The 19,932-nt window shown below is 46.2% G+C and overlaps 1 protein-coding gene across 1 annotated transcript in view; it reads left to right on the top strand.

Moving 5' to 3' along the window:
* P2RX3 (purinergic receptor P2X 3) overlaps positions 1–19,932 on the top strand; it is a 95,881-nt gene that overhangs the window by 32,837 nt on the left and 43,112 nt on the right. Inside the window, exons 3-5 of the mRNA XM_083145378.1 lie at positions 12,703–12,774; positions 13,663–13,726; positions 15,726–15,804. Coding sequence (XP_083001504.1) covers positions 12,703–12,774; positions 13,663–13,726; positions 15,726–15,804 — 215 coding nt within the window. The remainder of the gene's footprint in view (positions 1–12,702; positions 12,775–13,662; positions 13,727–15,725; positions 15,805–19,932) is intronic.

Raw genomic sequence — 19,932 nt, 5'->3', positions numbered from 1 at the left:
ACGGGGGCGTCTTTGAGGGGGTCCCTCATCACTAGAGGAGGAAGAGGAGCTTAAGATGAATCCTTCAAATTCCCCGCTTGCCTCACTGGCTGTGTCAGAATCAGAGGCAAGCATGGCATATGCCTCCTCCGCTGAATACATTCTTCTGGATGACTGGGATGACATTTGGGATGACATTTGGGATGACATTTGGGATGCCATTTTTATTTTTGTGTTACTGGTAGTGAAATGTTTCAACACGTGTATAGTGTAGGGGGGGGGTACAAACTTTATTTCAACCCGGGGGGTATGTAGTGTGTATGTAGTGCAGAAAAAAAAAATACTTTATACAGGAATTTGATCCCAATTAAAAAAAAAAAAAATTTAAGGGGTTAAAAAAAAAAAAAAAAAGCTCCTGCGCCAAAAATTGAGCACAGATGTTGGTCAGTAACGTCCGTCACTGAACAGCGCTCAAAGGCAACAGGAATTTGATAAAAAAAAAAAAAAAAATAGATCAACCCTGTGCCGAAAAAGCTGATCAGTGATGTACGTCACTGATCAGCGCACAGTGGCCACAGGACACCCACAAAATCACAGTGTGTGTAAAAAAAAAATTAAAAAAAGACCCCACAGCAGCCTCAAAAAAAAAAAAGGTGATCAGTGATGCAACACTGATTACCAGTGAGGGGCAGCAGGTGCACAACCTTTGGTGCAACTGACAGTGCAACTGGCAGCAACTGACAGGTATATATATAAAAAAAAAAAACCCTGCGCCCCCAAAAAGTTGCTGATCAGCACAGATATACTGATCAGCACAAAAGGGGGGGTAGCAGACACAAAATATACACTCTCTATCACTCTCTGTCACTATCTCTCTCTATCTCTCACTATCTATCACTATCTATCACTATCTATCACTCTAGGACACTGCAGCAGCAGCACTGACAGTTATATGTATAAAAAAAAACCTGCACCCCCAAAAAGGGGGGGTAGCAGACACAAAATATACACTCTCTATCACTCTCTGTCACTATCTCTCTCTATCTCTCTATCTCTCACTATCTATCACTATCTATCACTCTATGACACTGCAGCAGCAGCACTGACAGTTATATATATAAAAAAAAACCCTGCACCCCCAAAAAGGGGGGGTAGCAGACACAAATCTCTCTATCTCTCACTATCTATCACTATCTATCACTATCTATCACTCTGACACTGCAGCAGCAGCACTGACAGTTATTTATATATAAAAAAAACCTGCACCCCCAAAAAGGGGGGGTAGCAGACACAAAATATAGCTCTCTCTGTCACTATCTCTCTATCTCTCTCTATCTCTCTCTCTATCTCTCTATCTCTCTATCACACTGCAGCAGCAGCAGGAAGTCCCAAGAAGTCAGATCCAGGAAGCGTCCAGCACGCTACAAGCAGTGATCAGGTAATCAGGTAAGGTATTTGCAAGGATCAGGTAAGTATTAGCAAGGATCAGGTCAGTATCACGGCAGATAGGCACGGTGACCGCTCTGCAGGCTATTCCAGACCGGAATGGCGTCTGCAGCGCAGTCACCATTAGTTTAAATGTCGCGCCTTGGCTGTGATTGGTCCGTGGGTCCCACGGACCAATCACAGCCTTGGGGGCAGGTGGGGTGAGGGTGGGGTGAGGTGTCATCGTCACCGATGACCCCCTCATGCCCCCTGACGCCCGGCGGTGATTGACACCTGTGTTACCGAGCGTCTGATTCGCTGGTAACACAGGAAAACGCTGTGAATGGCTGTTCACACTGAACAGCCAATCACAGCGATCGCCGACGGGGGGGCGGCATCGCAGCCCCCCCTGGGCATGCAGGGACATGTCTGCTGTAAGGGACAGCAGACATCGTCCCTCTGTCACTGCGTCTCGAGACGCAGTGACAGTTTAAAGTCATGACGTACATTTATGCCATGTGTCGGGAAGTACATCCCGGCCATGACGTAAATGTACGTCAAATGTCGGGAAGGGGTTAATGATATTGCAAGTGACATAATGAGTAAAATTGCAATATTTGTGGATGACACGAAATTGAGTAAGGAAATTAACTCAGGACAGGATGTGGAAACACTACAAAGTGACTTAAATAAGCTGGAAAGGTGGGCGGAAAGGTGGAAAATGCAGTTTAACGTTGAATAAGGTAAAGTAATTCATTATGGGAACAAAAATGAACAAGCTACCTTTAGGCTAAATGGAGTTATTATAGGGAATTCTGCTGTAGAGAAGGACTTGGGGGTCATCATAGATGAAAAATTGGGTAATAGTGCACACTGATCAACTAAGCAAAAGCAAACCGGACACTGGCATGCATTAAAAGGGGTATGGATTCAAGGGATGCCAATGTGATAGCGCCTCGTTACAAAACATTGGTGAGACCACGCTTGGAATATTGTGTTCAGTTCTGGGCACCGCACCATAAAAAGGACATTAATGAATTGGAACAGGTACAGAGAAGGGCGACTAAAGGCCCCCATACATTAGTCCGACTTGTCCTAAGGACAAGTCGGACCTGATTCCCCCCTGCAGCTCCCCGGGAGGGGGACACACGATTTGGCACTTGATGTGCCAAGTTTTGCAAATGATACATCGCATGCGATGTATCATTTGCAACTCCAGGGGAGCTGCAATGTGAAGGGAGCAGGGGAACATTGAGGCGGCTGGGGGGACGGACGCTGCGGGGGACACAGCTGCGGCAATTACTTACAGCTGAGCCGGGCAGGGGGAGCCGGGAGCTGTCTGTACCGAAGGAAAAAAAAAGCCCATACAATGAATGGGCAGCCTGTGATTGGCTGCTGAGCGCTCTCTCAGCCAATTGCTGACTGGCTGAGAGAGCGCTCAGCCAATCACAGGCTGCCCATTCATTGTATGGGCTTTTTTTTTTTTCTTCCGTACTGACAGCTCCCGCCGGCTCCCCCTGCCCGGCTCTATGCCGCCTGTGTCCCCCGCAGCGTCCCCAGCCCCACCTGCTCCCTCTACCGCCGCGCCGCCCCACTAGGTCCCAAGTCGGGTGGTCGGACGTGCAGCAGGTCCGACCACCCGACGCAGATCCGATGCGCACGGGACCGCGCATCGGATCTGAGGGGACATCAAAACTAGACGATTTTGGTCCGATTTCGGCCAGATCCGACTGATCTGGCTGAAATCTGACCAAAATCGGCTAGTGTATGGGGGCCTTAAGCTAGTAAAAGGTCTTGAATCACTAGAATACAAAGATAGGTTAACCAGGCTGAATATGTTTTCACTGGAGATATGGAGGTTGAGAGGTGATATTGATTAGTATGTTCAAATACAGGATTGGGAATCATATGGAACTGGGAGATGATTTGTTCACTAACAGGATATCCTATACTTAGGATGTGCGGGCATGTACTGAGGCTCGAGGAAAAGAAATTCTGTACTGAATTAAGGAGAGGATTCTTCACCATTATAGCAGTAAAATTCTGGAACTCATTGCCGGTGGGGGTGATTACAGCAACTACTGTTAATGAATTTAAATCAAAACTGGATGCATTTTTGGTCAGTAAGGGAATCCTATAGATATGACTTACTCAAGTCAGTAGTTACAAGTTAGACAGGTTGAACTCGATGGACTAATGTCATTTTTTAGCCTTAATTACTATGTTACTATAAATCCATCTGTGCTGTACAGATGACCCCGTCTGAAAAGTCCAACCAGTGCTCTAACACCATCCCCTTAGCAACACATTAAGTTCCCTCTGTCTCCCTTAACTAACGCATGGCACAGGTAATATTTCTGAGAAAACTACCCTGGATCTCCTTGCCTTTGGCTTACGTCCTATATCCCTGAAATAATTTTTAAGGACACATTACCTGCCACTAACTCAGTCATTTGTGTCAACATGCACCATGACTGCTGGGTCTTTCCCAGCCCCACCCAGTCATCTGTCCACCTGGTCTGTGATGGTCCCAGTAGCATATTGCCCTGTCTGTCTTACAGATAATAGAATACCCTACCACCACAATATACCTTGACTTCCTTGCCCCACTAAGCCTGATGTTTCAGTCTCCTGATTGCTAGAGCAGTTGGTCACATCCGTCCCCACCAGTATTGAGAGTTTCTCTTACATTCTTATGGGATACAGGGGAGTCGTTCATAACGATGGGGAAAAGAGGATATCCGAAGGAGACAGGCACTTATAAAACTTTATACAGGGTGTACTGGCTCCTCCCCTCTGCTCCCCTCCCTCTAGTCAGTTTTAGAGAGCTCCAGAGAGTTTTTCTTCTGTTTAATTTATTTTATTATTTTGGGACTGCTGTTTTGGACTCAACAGCAGTCCTGCGTCGTAGGAGACTGGGGGAAGGGTTCAGCTGCAGGCCACTTCATGGTACCGAGCTGTCCCTGCCACAGGACCACCGTCCTGCGTGGGTGATGTTCCCGCGGGCATTGCGCTGCAGCGCGCACACCCCTGGCATGCTGCACACCCCTAGTCCAGTCTGAAGACATCGTGTGGTGAGTACTACCCCGGGTTACTGTGCGGCAAGATGGCGGCAGTGGTATCGGTGGTGCCCTGCACAGGGACCGCGCAACCCCCTGCCTACACTGGAACTGGGTACTGCCTCCTGTACTGTCCAGGGCAGTTTACCATGGGTTGGACATTTTTCAATGTCAGTTCCAGTATAAAAATGCAGGTAAGCTCCGGCGCCATCATGCTCGGCGGAGCTTACCCAGAGCGGGACCAGTGCTCTGTGGGCGCGCTTTTGGCTACAGGCTAACAGGAGCAGCCATCAGACAACACAGGACACTCCACAGTGTATGTGTTGCAGAGGGCAGAAGGCACATGACACTTTCCAGTATATGTGCTGCAGCTATTAAAAGCGCTGTCTCTGTAAGAGTGTTAGCCCTGTTATAGAGTGTATAATCTGCATGTATTACATGTACAGTATATGTATGTCTGTAACCTGCACCTCACAATGTGCGCAGTTAAATACTGGTCCCCCTATTTCTGTGCTATACCCTACTTGCTTTAGCAGACATCACACGGTCTAGTCTCACACTGTAACATGACACCTGTGTGCAGCTGGCGTGATGGGGGAAGGGTTCCTGCTGTGCAGAGAAACAAGCTCAAACATGTGAGCAGCACAGATATTGTCACTAAGTGCTGTGTTAAGGCCAGCAACATCAAAACCGGGGTCCCCTCATGTGATTCCCTGGTTTTGCGTGCAGCATGAATATGGCGACTGCGGTTTCCACCTCGAAAAGCATGGTCACCTGCATACAGGGACTGCCTCTGCACTATAACTGAAGCGCCATTGAGACAGAAAGCGCCAAAACCTGCTCCTTCCCTGGAGTGCTGAAAATGCCAGGGCAGGGAATCTGCAGATAACTAATAGCGCTAGTAAGTGTTACCTTGGGTATACTTCAATTGACATATTATATGTAAATATATATATATTACGGTGGTGCTTTATGCACTGCATTACCAGCTCTTCAAGGGAGCTGTGGTAAGAGTGTCAGTGTCTCTGTGTCCTTATCCCACCGGCTTGATAGCTATGGTGCAGACACTGAAATGGTAAATGCTTCACATAATGCCTAATACACACTGTCATTTATAGTCTGTGTCAGTGTGTCTGGGTGGAAAGGTTCTCTCTCCAACATGTTGAGAGAGTTAACCTGCAGGTGGTGCAAGAATGATTTCACTCCTGCTTCCTTATCACAAGTGACTTGTCACGAGGTGTCCCCTTAACCGATTGGGGGGCATTAAGTAGACTCCCAGGAGTCTGCTTGATCCAGCCATATAAGACAAGGCTGGAGAAGATGTCCTCACCTCTATGGTGTAGTTGATGCTTGCTTTCCTCCTTTGGAGAAGCAATGTGATTATTCTAATCCTCAGCGCATACCTGACCAACAACCACTGTGGATTGTGTGTGTGTGATTTTAATTATTGAGATTCACAGTTGCGCTTAACAAGGGTGATTAGTAAAGCACTAACGGTGCAGTTGCTATTAATGCACGCAACTCTGATAAGGGTGATATGACAGTGGTGCAGGTGTCTGAAAATTACACCACATTCAGGACACAGCTAAGGTTCTGTGTGAGGCGCAGAAGGAGTTAGGTGCCATTAACGGCCGTAACTCAGCCATGGCGGTATTGGGTCGCAGACCCCTCTGGCTTCGGCTATGGATGGCTGACGCTGACTCCAAACGAAGTGTTGAAAACCTTCCCTTCACGGGTGAACGGTTGTTTGGCAGCGATTCAGATGAGTTAATCTCAAAAGCCACTGCAGGGAATCCCACCTTTCTTCCCTCGACCCCACAGGCGCCCAAGCGTCCTTTTTCCTCCTTTCGGACCGGCTAATTCCGCCCAAAAGCTAGGGGTGGTTCAAATGCAACCAGAGGCTCCCGAGGTAAATTCAGGAAGCCTTCTGCTTTGGCCACCACAGAGCGGCCATCCGGGGCAGCTGCAAGTAAACCCGCAGCATGATGGTGGGGCTCCACCAATAGTTCCGGTCGAGGTGGGAGCCAGACTGGCGTTCTTCGGCCATGCTTGGGAAGCCTTGTGCCTCAATTCTTGGGTACGGGCTCTTATTTTGCACGGCTACAAGCTGGAGTTTGCAATACAACCACCTCACAGGTTTTTCAAATCAGGCCTTCCAGTGTCCCCAGTGGACCAAATGGTTTTGCAGCACGCAATCCAAAAACTGGTTCAGGCCAGAGTAATAACCCCGATTCCTCCCCTGGAAAGGGGGCAGGGTTATTCATATTTATTGTGGTCCCAAGACCGGACGGGTCGGTTCGCCCAATACTGAACCTAAAATCCCTGAACCCATTCTTGACTGTAACTAAGTTCAAGATGGAGTCCTTGCGGGCCGTGATAGCTGCACGGGAGGAAGGGGAGTTCTTGGCATCTTTGGATGTGAAGGCTGCCTACCTTCACATCCCAATTTGGCCACCTCATCAAAAATATCTAAGGTTTGCGCTGCTGAACGATCACTATCGGTTCCGCGCACTGCCGTTTGGCCTGTCCTCAGCCCTGCGCATATTCACCAAGGTGATGGCGGAGATGATGGTGGTTCTCAGGAAGCAAGGGATCTGTGTTATACCATACTTGGACGACCTGCTTGTAAAGGCGCGGTCGTCGGAGGAGCTGCAGGCAGCCTTACAGATTACCATGCAGACCCTGGCGGGTCACGGTTGGCTCCTGAATTTAGCAAAGTCCTCTCTGATCCCTTCGCAGAGATTCCAGTTCCTGGGGATGGTGTTGGACATGGCTCTCCCTGCCACAAGACAAGATTGTGGATATTCAACAGCTGGTCACAGACTTGTTAAAAAAAAAACAGGTACCAGTGCATTGTCCTTTTAGGAAGAATGGTGGCCTCTTTCAAGGTTCTCCAATTCGGGATGTTTCACAGCAGGATTTTCCAGCTCGATCTCCTGAGCAAGTGGTCCGGTTCACATCGCCAGATGCACCGGCAGATTGTGTTGTCGTCTCGGATGAGACTGTCGCTACAGTGGTGGCTCCACACGCCCAACCTACTGGCAGGGTGTCGGATTGGCATCCAAGATTGGGTCTTAGTCACCACGGATGCGAGCCTCCTGGGATGGGGTGCAGTGACCATGGGTCAGTCCTTTCAGGGCAAATGGACCCTATGGGAAACACGCCTCCACATCAACAACTTGGAGTTACGTGCGGTGTATTATGCACTTCTGGAGGCGTCCCCTCTCCTCAGCGGACATGCGGTCCGCATCGAATCAGACAATGCCACTACGGTGGAGTTTCTGAACAGGCAGGGCGGGACCAAAAGCAGGCCCTGCATGCGGAAAGCAACAAAAATCCTGTCCTGGGCAGAGAGCCACTGTCAGGCTCTATCTGCCATATTCATACCCGGGGTGGACAACTGGGAAGCCGACTTCCTCAGTCGCCACAAGCTCCATCCCGGGGAATGGAGTCTGCACCACCAGGTGTTCAGTGCTCTGGTGGCTCGGTGAGGGACCCAACTAGTAGACTTGATAGCATCAAGACACAATTGGAAAGTATCCAGGTACTTCTCCAGGGCGAGAGACCCTCAGGCAGAAGGAGTGGACGCCCTCTCCATACCGTGGACGTTCAACAGCCTGATTTATGTCTTCCCACCGATTCTTCTAGTGGCTCGGGTGTGAAGGAAGATAAGGAGAGACGGAGCCGAGGTCATTCTAGTGGCTCCGGACTGGCCACGAAGAGCTTTTTACCCAGATCTGCTAAGTCTTCAAAGGGACTCATGGCGCCTACCTCTGCAAAGAGACCTGCTCATGCAAGGTCCGTGCGTCTTCCAGGCCTTGGAACAGCTTCGTTTGACGGCCTGGAAGTTGAGCGGCAGATCCTGACAGAAAAAGGATTTCACACGTCAGTCATCAAAACTATGACAAGTGCAAGGAAGCCAGTAATGGCTGCACATTACCACCATATCTGGAAGAGATATGTGGGATGGTGTGAACAGGGAAAGTTTACTCCATCAGAGTTTAAACTTGAAAGATTTCTCAGATTTCTTCAATCTGGTTTGGATCTGGGCCTACGTTTAGGCTCCTTGAAGGTGCAGGTATCTGCATTATCTGTCTTTTTCCAAAAGAAGCTGGCTAATATACCTGAAGTGCAGACATTTCTGCAAGGAGTATTGCATATACAGCCTCCTTTTGTGGCCCCTACTCCACCATGGGACTTGGATGTCGTTCTGACGTTCCTAAAATCCTCCTGGTTTGAACCACTGGAGGAAATTGAGTTAAAATATCTCACATGGAAGACAGTGGTCTTACTAGCCTTAGCTTCGGCTAGGCGGGTCTCTGAGCTGGGGGCGTTAACATGCAAGTGCCCATATTTGATCTTCTATGAAGACAGGGCAGAATTACGCACAAATTCGCGTTTTCTTCCCAAAGTAGTGTCTGCGTTCCATGTGAACCAGCCAATTGTGGTTCCTGCTAGTGGGCCTCATTCTGAGGTGCCGACATCTTTGGATGTGGTAAGGATTCTCCGTGTATACATCAGGAGAACAGCAAGGATTCGTAAGACTGATGGACTTTTTGTCCTTTATGATGCCCAAAAGATTGGGCGTCCTGCTTCTAAGCAGTCTATTGCATGCTGGATCTGTGCAACCATTAAACAGGCTTATGTGGTGGCGAAGCTTCCTATACCTGCTGGGGTGAAAGCCCACTCAACTCGTTCAGTGGGGACTTCCTGGGCAGCTGCCCGAGGAGTGTCGGCCTTACAATTGTGTAGAGCCGCTACATGGTCAGGCCAACACACTTTTGTCAAGTTTTACAAATTTGATGCTTTGGCCACTGAAGATACTCAGTTTGGGCAAGCGGTGCTGCGGCAATCTCCGCATAATCCCGCCCGTTCTAAATGTCTTTGGTATATCCCCATCGTTATTAACGACTCCCCTGTATCCCATAAGAATGTAAGAGAAAATAGGATTTTAATACCTACCGGTAAATCCTTTTCTCTGAGTTCTTATGGGATACAGGGCGCCCGCCTCTGTGCAGAGTTCTGCCTTAATTACTATGGTGAGATATGGACCAATACTGGGTCCTCCTGCTACCCTTTGTTCCTTGCGGCTATAAGGGTGTAGGTTACCAAGGTAACCTTATTGTTTACATCGTGTACCTTCAGCTGTTCACGAGTGTATGTTATCACTTAGGTGATATTTCTTATCAAGTTGTTCCAGTTGGAACACATAGTTACAAAAGTTGTCATGGTTGACATGTTCTAAGGCCCTGAGACTTACCATGTTCTGTGGTCGCTACAGTGGTCTATGTATGTTGAAAGTATGTTGGGTGTGCTGGATGAATCTCACCACATTAAATATTACACATATTCCTCTCATATTGTTCTTCTCCTTCGGCACAGTTTCTATTAACTGACTAGAGGGAGGGGAGCAGAGGGGAGGAGCCAGTACACCCTGTATAAAGTTTTATAAGTGCCTGTATCCTTCGGATATCCTCTTTTCCCCATCGTTATGAACGACTCCCCTGTATCCCATAAGAACTCCGAGAAAAGGATTTACCGGTAGGTATTAAAATCCTATTTTTTCAGTCTGGGGAATATACTGAGATTAGTCAGCACTGGTCTTCCTCTTCCTCCCCCTATTACACCTTCTGACTTCATCCACCTCATCTATTGCTAATACCACCTGCTGCAGTCTTTTTAAATGTTTTGTATGCGATCCCAGCAAGTGCTGCGGGAATTCAACAAATCCTTTAGCACAGCACTTGCAATGTTCGGCATCTGATCAAATGTGCATCGAAATTGGAGATAAAACGCATAAGATTTACCACTTTTCACTTGATTTCTTGGCCCTATCCATCAAAATTGGGTCAAGAGGGCCCCAAATTGTATTAGTGTAAGGCCAGCTTCACTGCTGGACATCAAAATATAGATTTTTAAGTGTTTATATCCCCTTTCTGCCAGTGAAACTGCTAATAGGTTATTTCTGCTTGATAAATTAACTCCATGGTTTGGAGTAGTGAAATCTCATACAGCAAGGAATGGGTAAAGCTCATGCAGTTTGCACCAACAGGAGCTTCCAAGGGGCGCAGTTGAGTTCTAGCACAATAATGAGTCAGTTATTTCAAAAAATCTATATTTTTTATTTTAAAAAAAAAGTAGTAACAATATCCAAAAAGCGAAGTGCACTTCAATATTAAAACAAGACAATACAAGACTTACAACATAGAGACAACAGAGGCTACTAAAAAATCTATATCCAATATGAGGCTTAAATTAATCTGGCATCCTTTTTAAGAACAAGCATCTGCAGCATATACATAGTTACCAGTCCCGTAGTAATGAGAATGCCTGCTGTTAAGGGAACTCCAAACTCCTTATATGGACAGTCCAACCTCTGATTCGATGGAGGTATTCCCCTGATGTAAGGGGGACAAGGAGGGGATTCCTCAGATATCCAGCAGTGGCCGTTTTTCCCTTTTCTCTGTTTATAAGGCTTTTTTCTCCGGCACTTCTCACAGCAATCTCTGGGTGTAGGTATACATGCAGGTGCAGGGTCTCTGGCACAGCAACAAAACGCGTTTCTCCGCCTAAAAGGACATCAGCGGCTTCCTCAGTTGTGCTGTTACCTTGTACAGGTTGCCTTTTTAAAGGCAACCTGTACAAGGTAACAGCACAACTGAGGAAGCCGCTGATGTCCTTTTAGGCGGAGAAACGCGTTTTGTTGCTGTGCCAGAGACCCTGCACCTGCATGTATACCTACACCCAGAGATTGCTGTGAGAAGTGCCGGAGAAAAAAGCCTTATAAACAGAGAAAAGGGAAAAACGGCCACTGCTGGATATCTGAGGAATCCCCTCCTTGTCCCCCTTACATCAGGGGAATACCTCCATCGAATCAGAGGTTGGACTGTCCATATAAGGAGTTTGGAGTTCCCTTAACAGCAGGCATTCTCATTACTACGGGACTGGTAACTATGTATATGCTGCAGATGCTTGTTCTTAAAAAGGATGCCAGATTAATTTAAGCCTCATATTGGATATAGATTTTTTAGTAGACTCTGTTGTCTCTATGTTGTAAGTCTTGTATTGTCTTGTTTTAATATTGAAGTGCACTTCGCTTTTTGGATATTGTTACTACTTTTTTTTTAAAATAAAAAATATAGATTTTTTGAAATAACTGACTCATTATTGTGCTAGAACTCAACTGCGCCCCTTGGAAGCTCCTGTTGGTGCAAACTGCATGAGCTTTACCCATTCCTTGCTTTGTTTGAGGTACACACCCTCTAACAAGGGGCTGCAAACGTGTATAGCAACAGGGGATCTTGGATACATATTACCAGCGCTTCTATTCTAGCCTTCGGGCTAATTGTTGTTTTCCTGAAATCTCATACAGTACTGTCTACTGTAACTTTAGGCCAGGCCTGGACAACCTGTGGTTCTCCTGGTGCCAAGATGCTCTGCTACAAGTGTCAATGCCTAGTGTCAGAGCCCTTCCCCACATTCATTATTCTTGTTTTATATGGCATTTATGAATGTACAATGTGTAACAGAATCACTGTTCCTTTCTGTTCATAAATTATGTCTTTAGTCATGTTAATTATGGGATGCATACGGATGATGGGCGGTGGGGTTGCCGGAGCTCAACAGGGGTCTGGTTAGTATACTTACTCTCCCCTGCCCCCTCCCCTAACCTTGTCTCCAAGCAACCTAACCCTACCTCCCCAGCCTGACGCTAACCCATCCTGCTATTGCCTAACCATAGCCCCCTTATCCCACTGCCTGAGACTAACACACACCCCTCCCCGCAGACTGTCTCCCCTAGTTCTTACTGTACATTTGGAATCGCGATGTCAGAATTCCGGCACAATCCTGGTGGCAGTATGGATGCAATATAGTGAATGCCAGTATTCATGCAGTACATAATTATTTGTACTGCATGTATTTTATACAATATTTTTCTCACTATTGTACTTTTTGTTTGGGTTGAGTTTTCATTACACCATTGACCTTCTATGCACACAAGACCTTTTTGGTGTTGGACGTTTAGGCTCAAAACCATGTGATGCTCGCTAAGGACAAGTCTTTAAGCACATAAAGTCTATCCTCACAGATGTAGCCTAAGGTGTATCTGTTGGTACTACATCGCCTTATGTCTGCTGCATCTATTACCTTTTATCATTTCTGTTTTAGCAATAATTACTTGCGTGTGTACAGTAGTTCTTACCTCTAATCACTTATATCTGTGTTTTTAACCTCTCAGGGGTCCTCTGTGTTTGTAATCCTCACTAAACTTATAACAACGCCAAATCAAGTACAGGACTATTGTCCGGAGGTAAGCTGAATCACAGGATTATGTGGAACTATATGCATTTTTGAATGTTAGACAATATTTCTTTTTTTTCAATAATGTTTTTTATTGCAAGAAAGGGAAATTTACAATGAAAAGCAACATTGAAGTTAGTAGTGATACTTTTGCATACATTTTCTTAACATTTTCTTCAAGTAATAAATGTATATTTGAACTGAAAATTATACAATAAAGATTTCACATAGCATTTTTCTTCAAGTGGTAACTATATGTTAGATATGCATTGTAAAATTACAGGTCATATAATACAATTGTTACATACATACATTCAATTAAATCGTTATTGTGTATTACATTTTTAGTGAACGAGTCTAATGTTTGAGTCCTTTATATGTTTGCTTATTTTGGTAAATCAAAAGAGAATTTTTTTTTTATAAGGACTTCTTGTTGCTTTTTAACTACTCTTCAGTAAAATATGGATCATGTATTGAGCATAATATAAAATGGAAAAGAAAGAAAAAGAAGAAAGAGAAAGGAAAAAAAGAAAAGGGTGAGGGGAACCTTGCATGTCCTAGACGCGCCACCCTAATGCTGAGCCATGGCGGGTCTTGTCAAAGTACTCTAGTCCTGACCAGAGAGTCATGCGGAAACATTTATAATTTTGTTTCATCTCCATTGGTAATGTGTCTATGTAGCTTTCCCATACTTAAAAAAAAAATTCAGTTTGAGTTTCCTTATAGAGAGTAGTTTTAGGTCATTGTAGTTTAAATATTTGATACAGATTTTCTTTAAACTTAAGAAGAGAAAGTGGGGTGGTAGAAATCCACTGTTGTAATATAAATTTTTTAGCTACCGAAGAAAAGTACAGTAACAGTTTTTAGACAATATTTCTTATTGGTTTACATTTTTTAGAGCGATGAAAAGCATAAATGCAGCATTGACAGCAATTGCACGAGAAACAAGCCCACAGCCAATGGTAAGGAAATATGTCTAATATTTTACTTTAAAATATCATCTTTTAATTATTAAGAAAGACAAGTTAACATGTATAGTTCAAGTTACAGTTATACGATAATCAGATCTCCATTATTAGTTGAATCAGTGGTGTAAGGTTGGCATGTGGCGTATTGGAAACTTCTGGAAAAAAAGGAAAATGGTGGGTGGAGCGCTATGAGCAATAATTGGTTTGAGATAAATTTATAACAACATAAAAAAATGTATTTCTAAAAATGATCAACTTGTGCAGTGCACTAGGTTGGTATATAGTATAATAGCATTTAGACACAACGTATTGCACATAATATCAAATAGTACAGAGCATTTAAAAAATGTACATTGGTATGAAAATAAAAATAAAAAGGTATTGGAAGAAGGGTCTGATACTTATGGTCTGAAGTCCCGTTTCACCCAGGGTGGGGAGACGTAGATGGAGTTGGGACAATCCTGGGATCAATCCTTAAGTAGCTGGAGATAGTTGGGGTCCATTTAACCTTCCCGGATTCTTATTTCTTGCTGGAGGATGCTGTTAGAGCCCCTGATGGAGTGTGGGGAGTCCTCAACAATAATGCGGAATTTGTAATCCTGATTTTGGAGGTGGTGGTTCCCAAATTGATATTACAGCTTTAAGGCCCAGGTATTGCAGAGTTGGGGTAGTCAGTCTCCAAATATTTGTAGTAAAGATGAGTGGTGGGGGTCAGACCAAAGATGCCCAATTAAAATCAGCAGGTGCTCCGTGACATGTTTCGCCGTCCAACGGACAGCTTTTTCAAAGGTCTTTTAATTATTAAGAAAGACAAGTTAACATGTAACTCAAGTTACAGTTATACGATAATCAGATCTCCATTATTAGTTGAATCAGTGGTGTAAGGTTGGCATGTGGCGTATTGGAAACTTCTGCTCCTATCAGTCTAGGAGTATGGTGCTGGGCAGTGATTTTGCAGTTGCAAATTGTAGACACTAAGAATAGCATCATTTTTGGCCAAAAAATATGGTCCTAACTACCAAGACCAGGTGACCTCAACAGGTGGGTCCATAGCATTCCTAAAGTTCTTACACTGCAATTTAGATTTCAGTTTGAACGCATCCCACCCAAATGTAACTCTCTCTGCACATGTTACATCAGCCCCACCTGTAGTGCACATGCTTTTGTCCATTAAAGAAGAGCTTTTGCAAACCAACCAGAATCACTCAATTTGTGCTCTCTGAATGCATGTTACTGATTGGCAACTTGCGGCAACAGGGTGCAAACAGGCTTACAGGCAAAAGTAGGCTTACCATACTATCCCTTTAAATCGGGATGCTCATGGATTACACAGGTTCTGGGGCTAATTAAAACCAGGTGTGAAGCAGGCTTGAAGTCAGCCAGCCACAGAACCTGTGTAATTCATTGGTGTCCCGGTGTAAAGGGATAGTATGTTAGGCCTACATGTAGGAGAACCTACTCTGAAATTACTACCTACTTTGAATTATGCATATGCAAAGTGGATGCAGGATTCAGTCACTTTCACTTATCGTACCGGGATGCAGTTACAATCCCGACGGTCGGGATCCCGGCGCTCAGAATCCTGACGCCGGAATCCCGACCGCCGAAATGCCGACACTTTCTCCCCCCCGTGGGTGTCCACGACACCCCTGGAGGGAGAATAAATTAGTGTGCCGAGCGTAGCGAGGCAACGGGCCCGCTGTGTGGCGAGCGCAGCGCGCCCGCAAGGGGGGGGGCGATCCACGTCCCCCCCTTGTCGGCATTTTGGCTGTCGGGATTCCGGCGTCGGGATTCTGAACGCCGGGATCCCGACCGCCGGGATTCAATACTGAATCCATCGTACCATGGTGTCGGTTAGATGTAAGTTCTGATGACGGCTACTGTTGGAAGAGTGAGATCATTGATTATATTAACATGACCAAAAATGTGTGAATTCCCTTAATTTTCAGAAGGCTGATGATTGTTTTTGTGACATCTGTGTTTTGTATTACAGGCTTTCTCACTGGTCGGTGTGTTAGTTCATTTTGTCAGATTCAGGGTTGGTGCCCGACAGAGAATGACACTGTTCGTATGTAAGTAACAAAAAGAGGGCATTTAGAGTATGAAAAGACAAATGGTCCACTTCAATTTTTATTTATATAGTGGCATGTCATGTCACTAGTTACATATTTGTCCTCATACATCATTGCTGCAAATGTGCCAAAAAGCCCCTCTGCACGCTTAAGGTCAGCGCGGCTCTACTATCATCAGGGCCGTTTCTAGACAATTTAGCTCCCAGGGCAAAGAAATAAAAATGCGCCCCCCCCCTCCTCCCCAAATATATAGAAGAAATTGCGCACGCCGAAGGGGTGTGGCTTAATATACGGGCGTGGTCTAGCAGGAAAACAATTACCTTATATCTTACTTTCGCAACCTGTCCAGACATTGGTTACCGCAGGAATTGTCATTGTCCTCCCGCCCTTAAGTTGGCAGGCTGAAGGCCACATAGTGACATAAAAATATAAAGGCCCACGCAGTGACCTAGTACGCCTCACAGATCAAGGCCAAACAATGACAGACTACTTAAATCATTATACACTATTTATCCGTGATGACAATTACACATTACGCCGCACACTGTGATGACAGACACATTACGCCGCACAATGTGATGACAATTACATATTACGCCGCACACCATGATGACAATTACACATAATGTTGCACACCGTGATGACAATTACACATTATGTCCCACACAATGATGCCCATTAGACCCCACACTGTAATGGCAATTACACAATACTCCCCACACCGTAATGCCTATTACACATTATGCCCGACGCGCCGCTGCCGTACAACTGATGCCGTTTACTAATATGCCTCCACAGTGCCATACATATATGCCCCCACAGTGCCATACATATATGCCCCCACAGTGCCATACATATATGCCCCCACAGTGCCATACATATATGCCCCCACAGTGCCATACAAATATGCCCCCACAGTGCCATACAAATATGCCTCCACAGTGCCATACATATATGCCCCCACAGTGCCATACATATATGCCCCCACAGTGCCATACATATATGCCCCCACAGTGCCATACATATATGCCCCCACAGTGCCATACATATATGCCCCCACAGTGCCACATATATGCCCCCAGTGCCACAGATATGCCCCCACAGTGCCAAACATATGGCCCCCACAGCAGGGCCGTAACTAGGGAGGGAGGTTAGGGGGTCACGCGCACCGGGCGCTAGTGTGGTGTCCCGGCAGCGTGGTCCCTGGGATGAGCAGCAGGAGTCCGGGGACTGGTGGGTTAACGCCAGGTCCTAGCGGGGTCCCGGGGACTGGTGGGTTAACTCCGGCTCCTACCGCTGCCAGACGGTGGGCGGGAAGCAGGTTTTGAAAAGACTTGCCGGACGCTGATTGGCTGAATTAAGCCAATCAGCGTCCGGCAAGTCTTTTCAAAGTCATCAGCGCTTCCCGCCGCCAGGCAGATAGCGCTAGGAGACGGAGTGAGTGAAGGCTGCCGCTACACCAGTCCCTGGACCCCTGGACACTGCACAGTGCCACATATATGCCCCCACAGTGCCACATATATGCCCCCCACAGTGTCACATATATGCCCCCCACAGTGCCACATATATGCCCCCCACAGTGCCAAACATATGCCCCCACAGTGCCAAACATATGCCCCCACAGTGCCACAGATATGCCCCCACAGATATGCCCCCACAGTGCCACAGATATGCCTCCACAGTACCACACGTATGCCTCCACAGTACCACACGTATGCCCCCACAGTGCCACACGTATGCCCCCACAGTGCCACAGATATGCCCCCAGTGCCAAACATATGGCCCCCACAGTGCCAAACATATGGCCCCCACAGTGCCAAACATATGGCCCCCACAGTGCCAAACATATGGCCCCCACAGTGCCAAACATATGGCCCCCACAGTGCCAAACATATGGCCCCCACAGTGCCAAACATATGGCCCCCACAGTGCCAAACATATGGCCCCCACAGTGCCAAACATATGGCCCCCACAGTGCCAAACATATGGCCCCCACAGTGCCAAACATATGGCCCCCACAGTGCCACAGATATGCCCCCACAGTGCCACAGATATGGCCCCACAGTGCCAAACATATGGCCCCCCACAGTGCCACAGATATGCCCCCACAGTGCCAGAAGCAGCACAACTCACTGTGGCCTTGGGTGCTGGTGAGGGGCGCACATCGCGCGTCTCTCCTTCCCCTTCACTGTGTACCTGAAGCTGTCAGCCATTCATACCTTGCTCCTGATTGGCTGCCGGCCCGCAAGCTCCTCTGATTGGCTGACAGCCCACTGAGAGAGGGGAAGGAGAGACACGCGATGCGCGCCCCTCCCCTCTCCTGGGAAATCAAGTGGCGGCTGGGGAGTGGGGGAGAAAGGGAGGCAGCGGCGCTGGGGGGAGCTGCCGGGCAGCTGTAAACAGAGGCGGACAAGCTGTGCGGCACCCCCGGCTGCTGCACGGCTTGTCCGCCTCTAGAAACGGCCCTGGCTACCATACTCATAGAGCCAACTAGTGATTTTGGTAGGTATGAAGATGCGCTGGAAGTTCTCCCAGAAATTGAATAATCTTATTTGTAAACTGGGAGTGTATTGCAGAATGCAATCACCAAAAGGGATTTCCTTTGCCGGGGCACTCTATTGTTATTGATATGATTGAAAAATGTAAGACATAACCTTTATTTCTATCTCTCTAAAATCAAATCAAATTACATTTCTTAGCATAGATGCTTGATAATACATATATTGTTCAAAGATAATTATAATTCAAATTAGAGATGTGCAGGCTCTGATTTACTCTGATTTCAAAGCAGGATCTTATTGGCTATCAACCGTCAACAACTGTCATGTGATTTGTGATGGGCAATAAGATCTTGCTTTGAAATCAGAGTAAATCAGAACCTGCACATCTCTAATTCAAATCTGATCTTGGTGTTTATAGAAAAAGCAAAATACATACATTTTAAATGTTCTCCTAACATTGGAGCATATCTTAAGGTCCCTACACACTGGGCGATTATGGCCAGCATGTATGCACAGCGATAATCGCTATCATCGCTGGGGGGAAAGACACTTAGTGCATACACACTGAGCAGCTTTCCCCCTGCCTGGCGCCACAGCTGGGGGAGGACGGCTTTGCATAGCGCAGACCTATGCAAAGCTGTTCTGAACGACTTTCCCAGCGATGATGTGGGAGCGCATTTCATGGGCATGTGATCATGTAATGACATGGGGACAAGGTAATCTTAATAACACAGGTGTGTTTCTTTTAATCACGTACAAGGCTTGGTTTCACATTGTAAAAGATCTTTTAGCCAGCTATGTGTACAACAGATGGGCCAGATGCATCAAACTTCAAAAAGTGATAAAGTGGAGAGTGATAAACAACCAGCTGCTATCTGTCATTTTTCCAACCCAGCCTGTAACATGGCAGATAGGAGCTGATTGGCTGGCTGTTTGACGCTTGATACATTTGGCCCTTGACAGTATGAATTAAATCTATAGAACAGGCCACAAAAGTGCTGCCTATAACTGTCATTCACAGAAGTGGGTTTGAACTCCTTATGCCAGGGGTTCCCAACCTTTTTTCAATCATGGCGCCCTAGAGTATCTGAGTTTTTTCAGGGCACCCCTAGGCCAAAAGTTTCTTATTGCTAATTTAGAAAAAATAACTTGCCAACATCAAGTTGGTCAACATCAAGTTGGACCAAGATGGTCAAAAAATTAGTGCCAACATCTTTGTGAGAGATATGCAAAATATCTTCTAAAAATGCCAGCGTCGCTCACATTTGTTATATTTTTTTACACATTTTTTTTATTGAATTGATATATTTCCTATGTAACGGTAAACATTACCGGTCATTATGATGAATAAATAAGTTTTCTTGGCAATTTTCACACCAAATTTTACAAATTCACTTGGCACTTAAAGGGTTAAATTACATGATTTGTGTTTTTATGTCCTCCTTAGGTTTAACGGATACCCCTTTCACACCAGAAAATTCAGGGACTTACCTGAGAATATGGTTCTCGGAGCATGCAGGGACGTTCCCAGGTTGGCCCCTTTCAAACCAGCCTAGTCCATGCATTTTCTGGTCTGAGGGAGGAGAGGTGGGTGGGGGGAGTGCCGACGGGTGCTGGGGAGGGGGCG

The sequence above is a fragment of the Crinia signifera genome, chromosome 6, assembly GCF_055691185.1.
Source record: "Crinia signifera chromosome 6, ASM5569118v1, whole genome shotgun sequence".
In the NCBI taxonomy this organism is placed as follows: domain Eukaryota; kingdom Metazoa; phylum Chordata; class Amphibia; order Anura; family Myobatrachidae; genus Crinia; species Crinia signifera.
The sequence above is the reverse complement of the archived record's forward strand: the minus strand, read 5'-3'. Positions and strand labels throughout refer to the sequence as shown.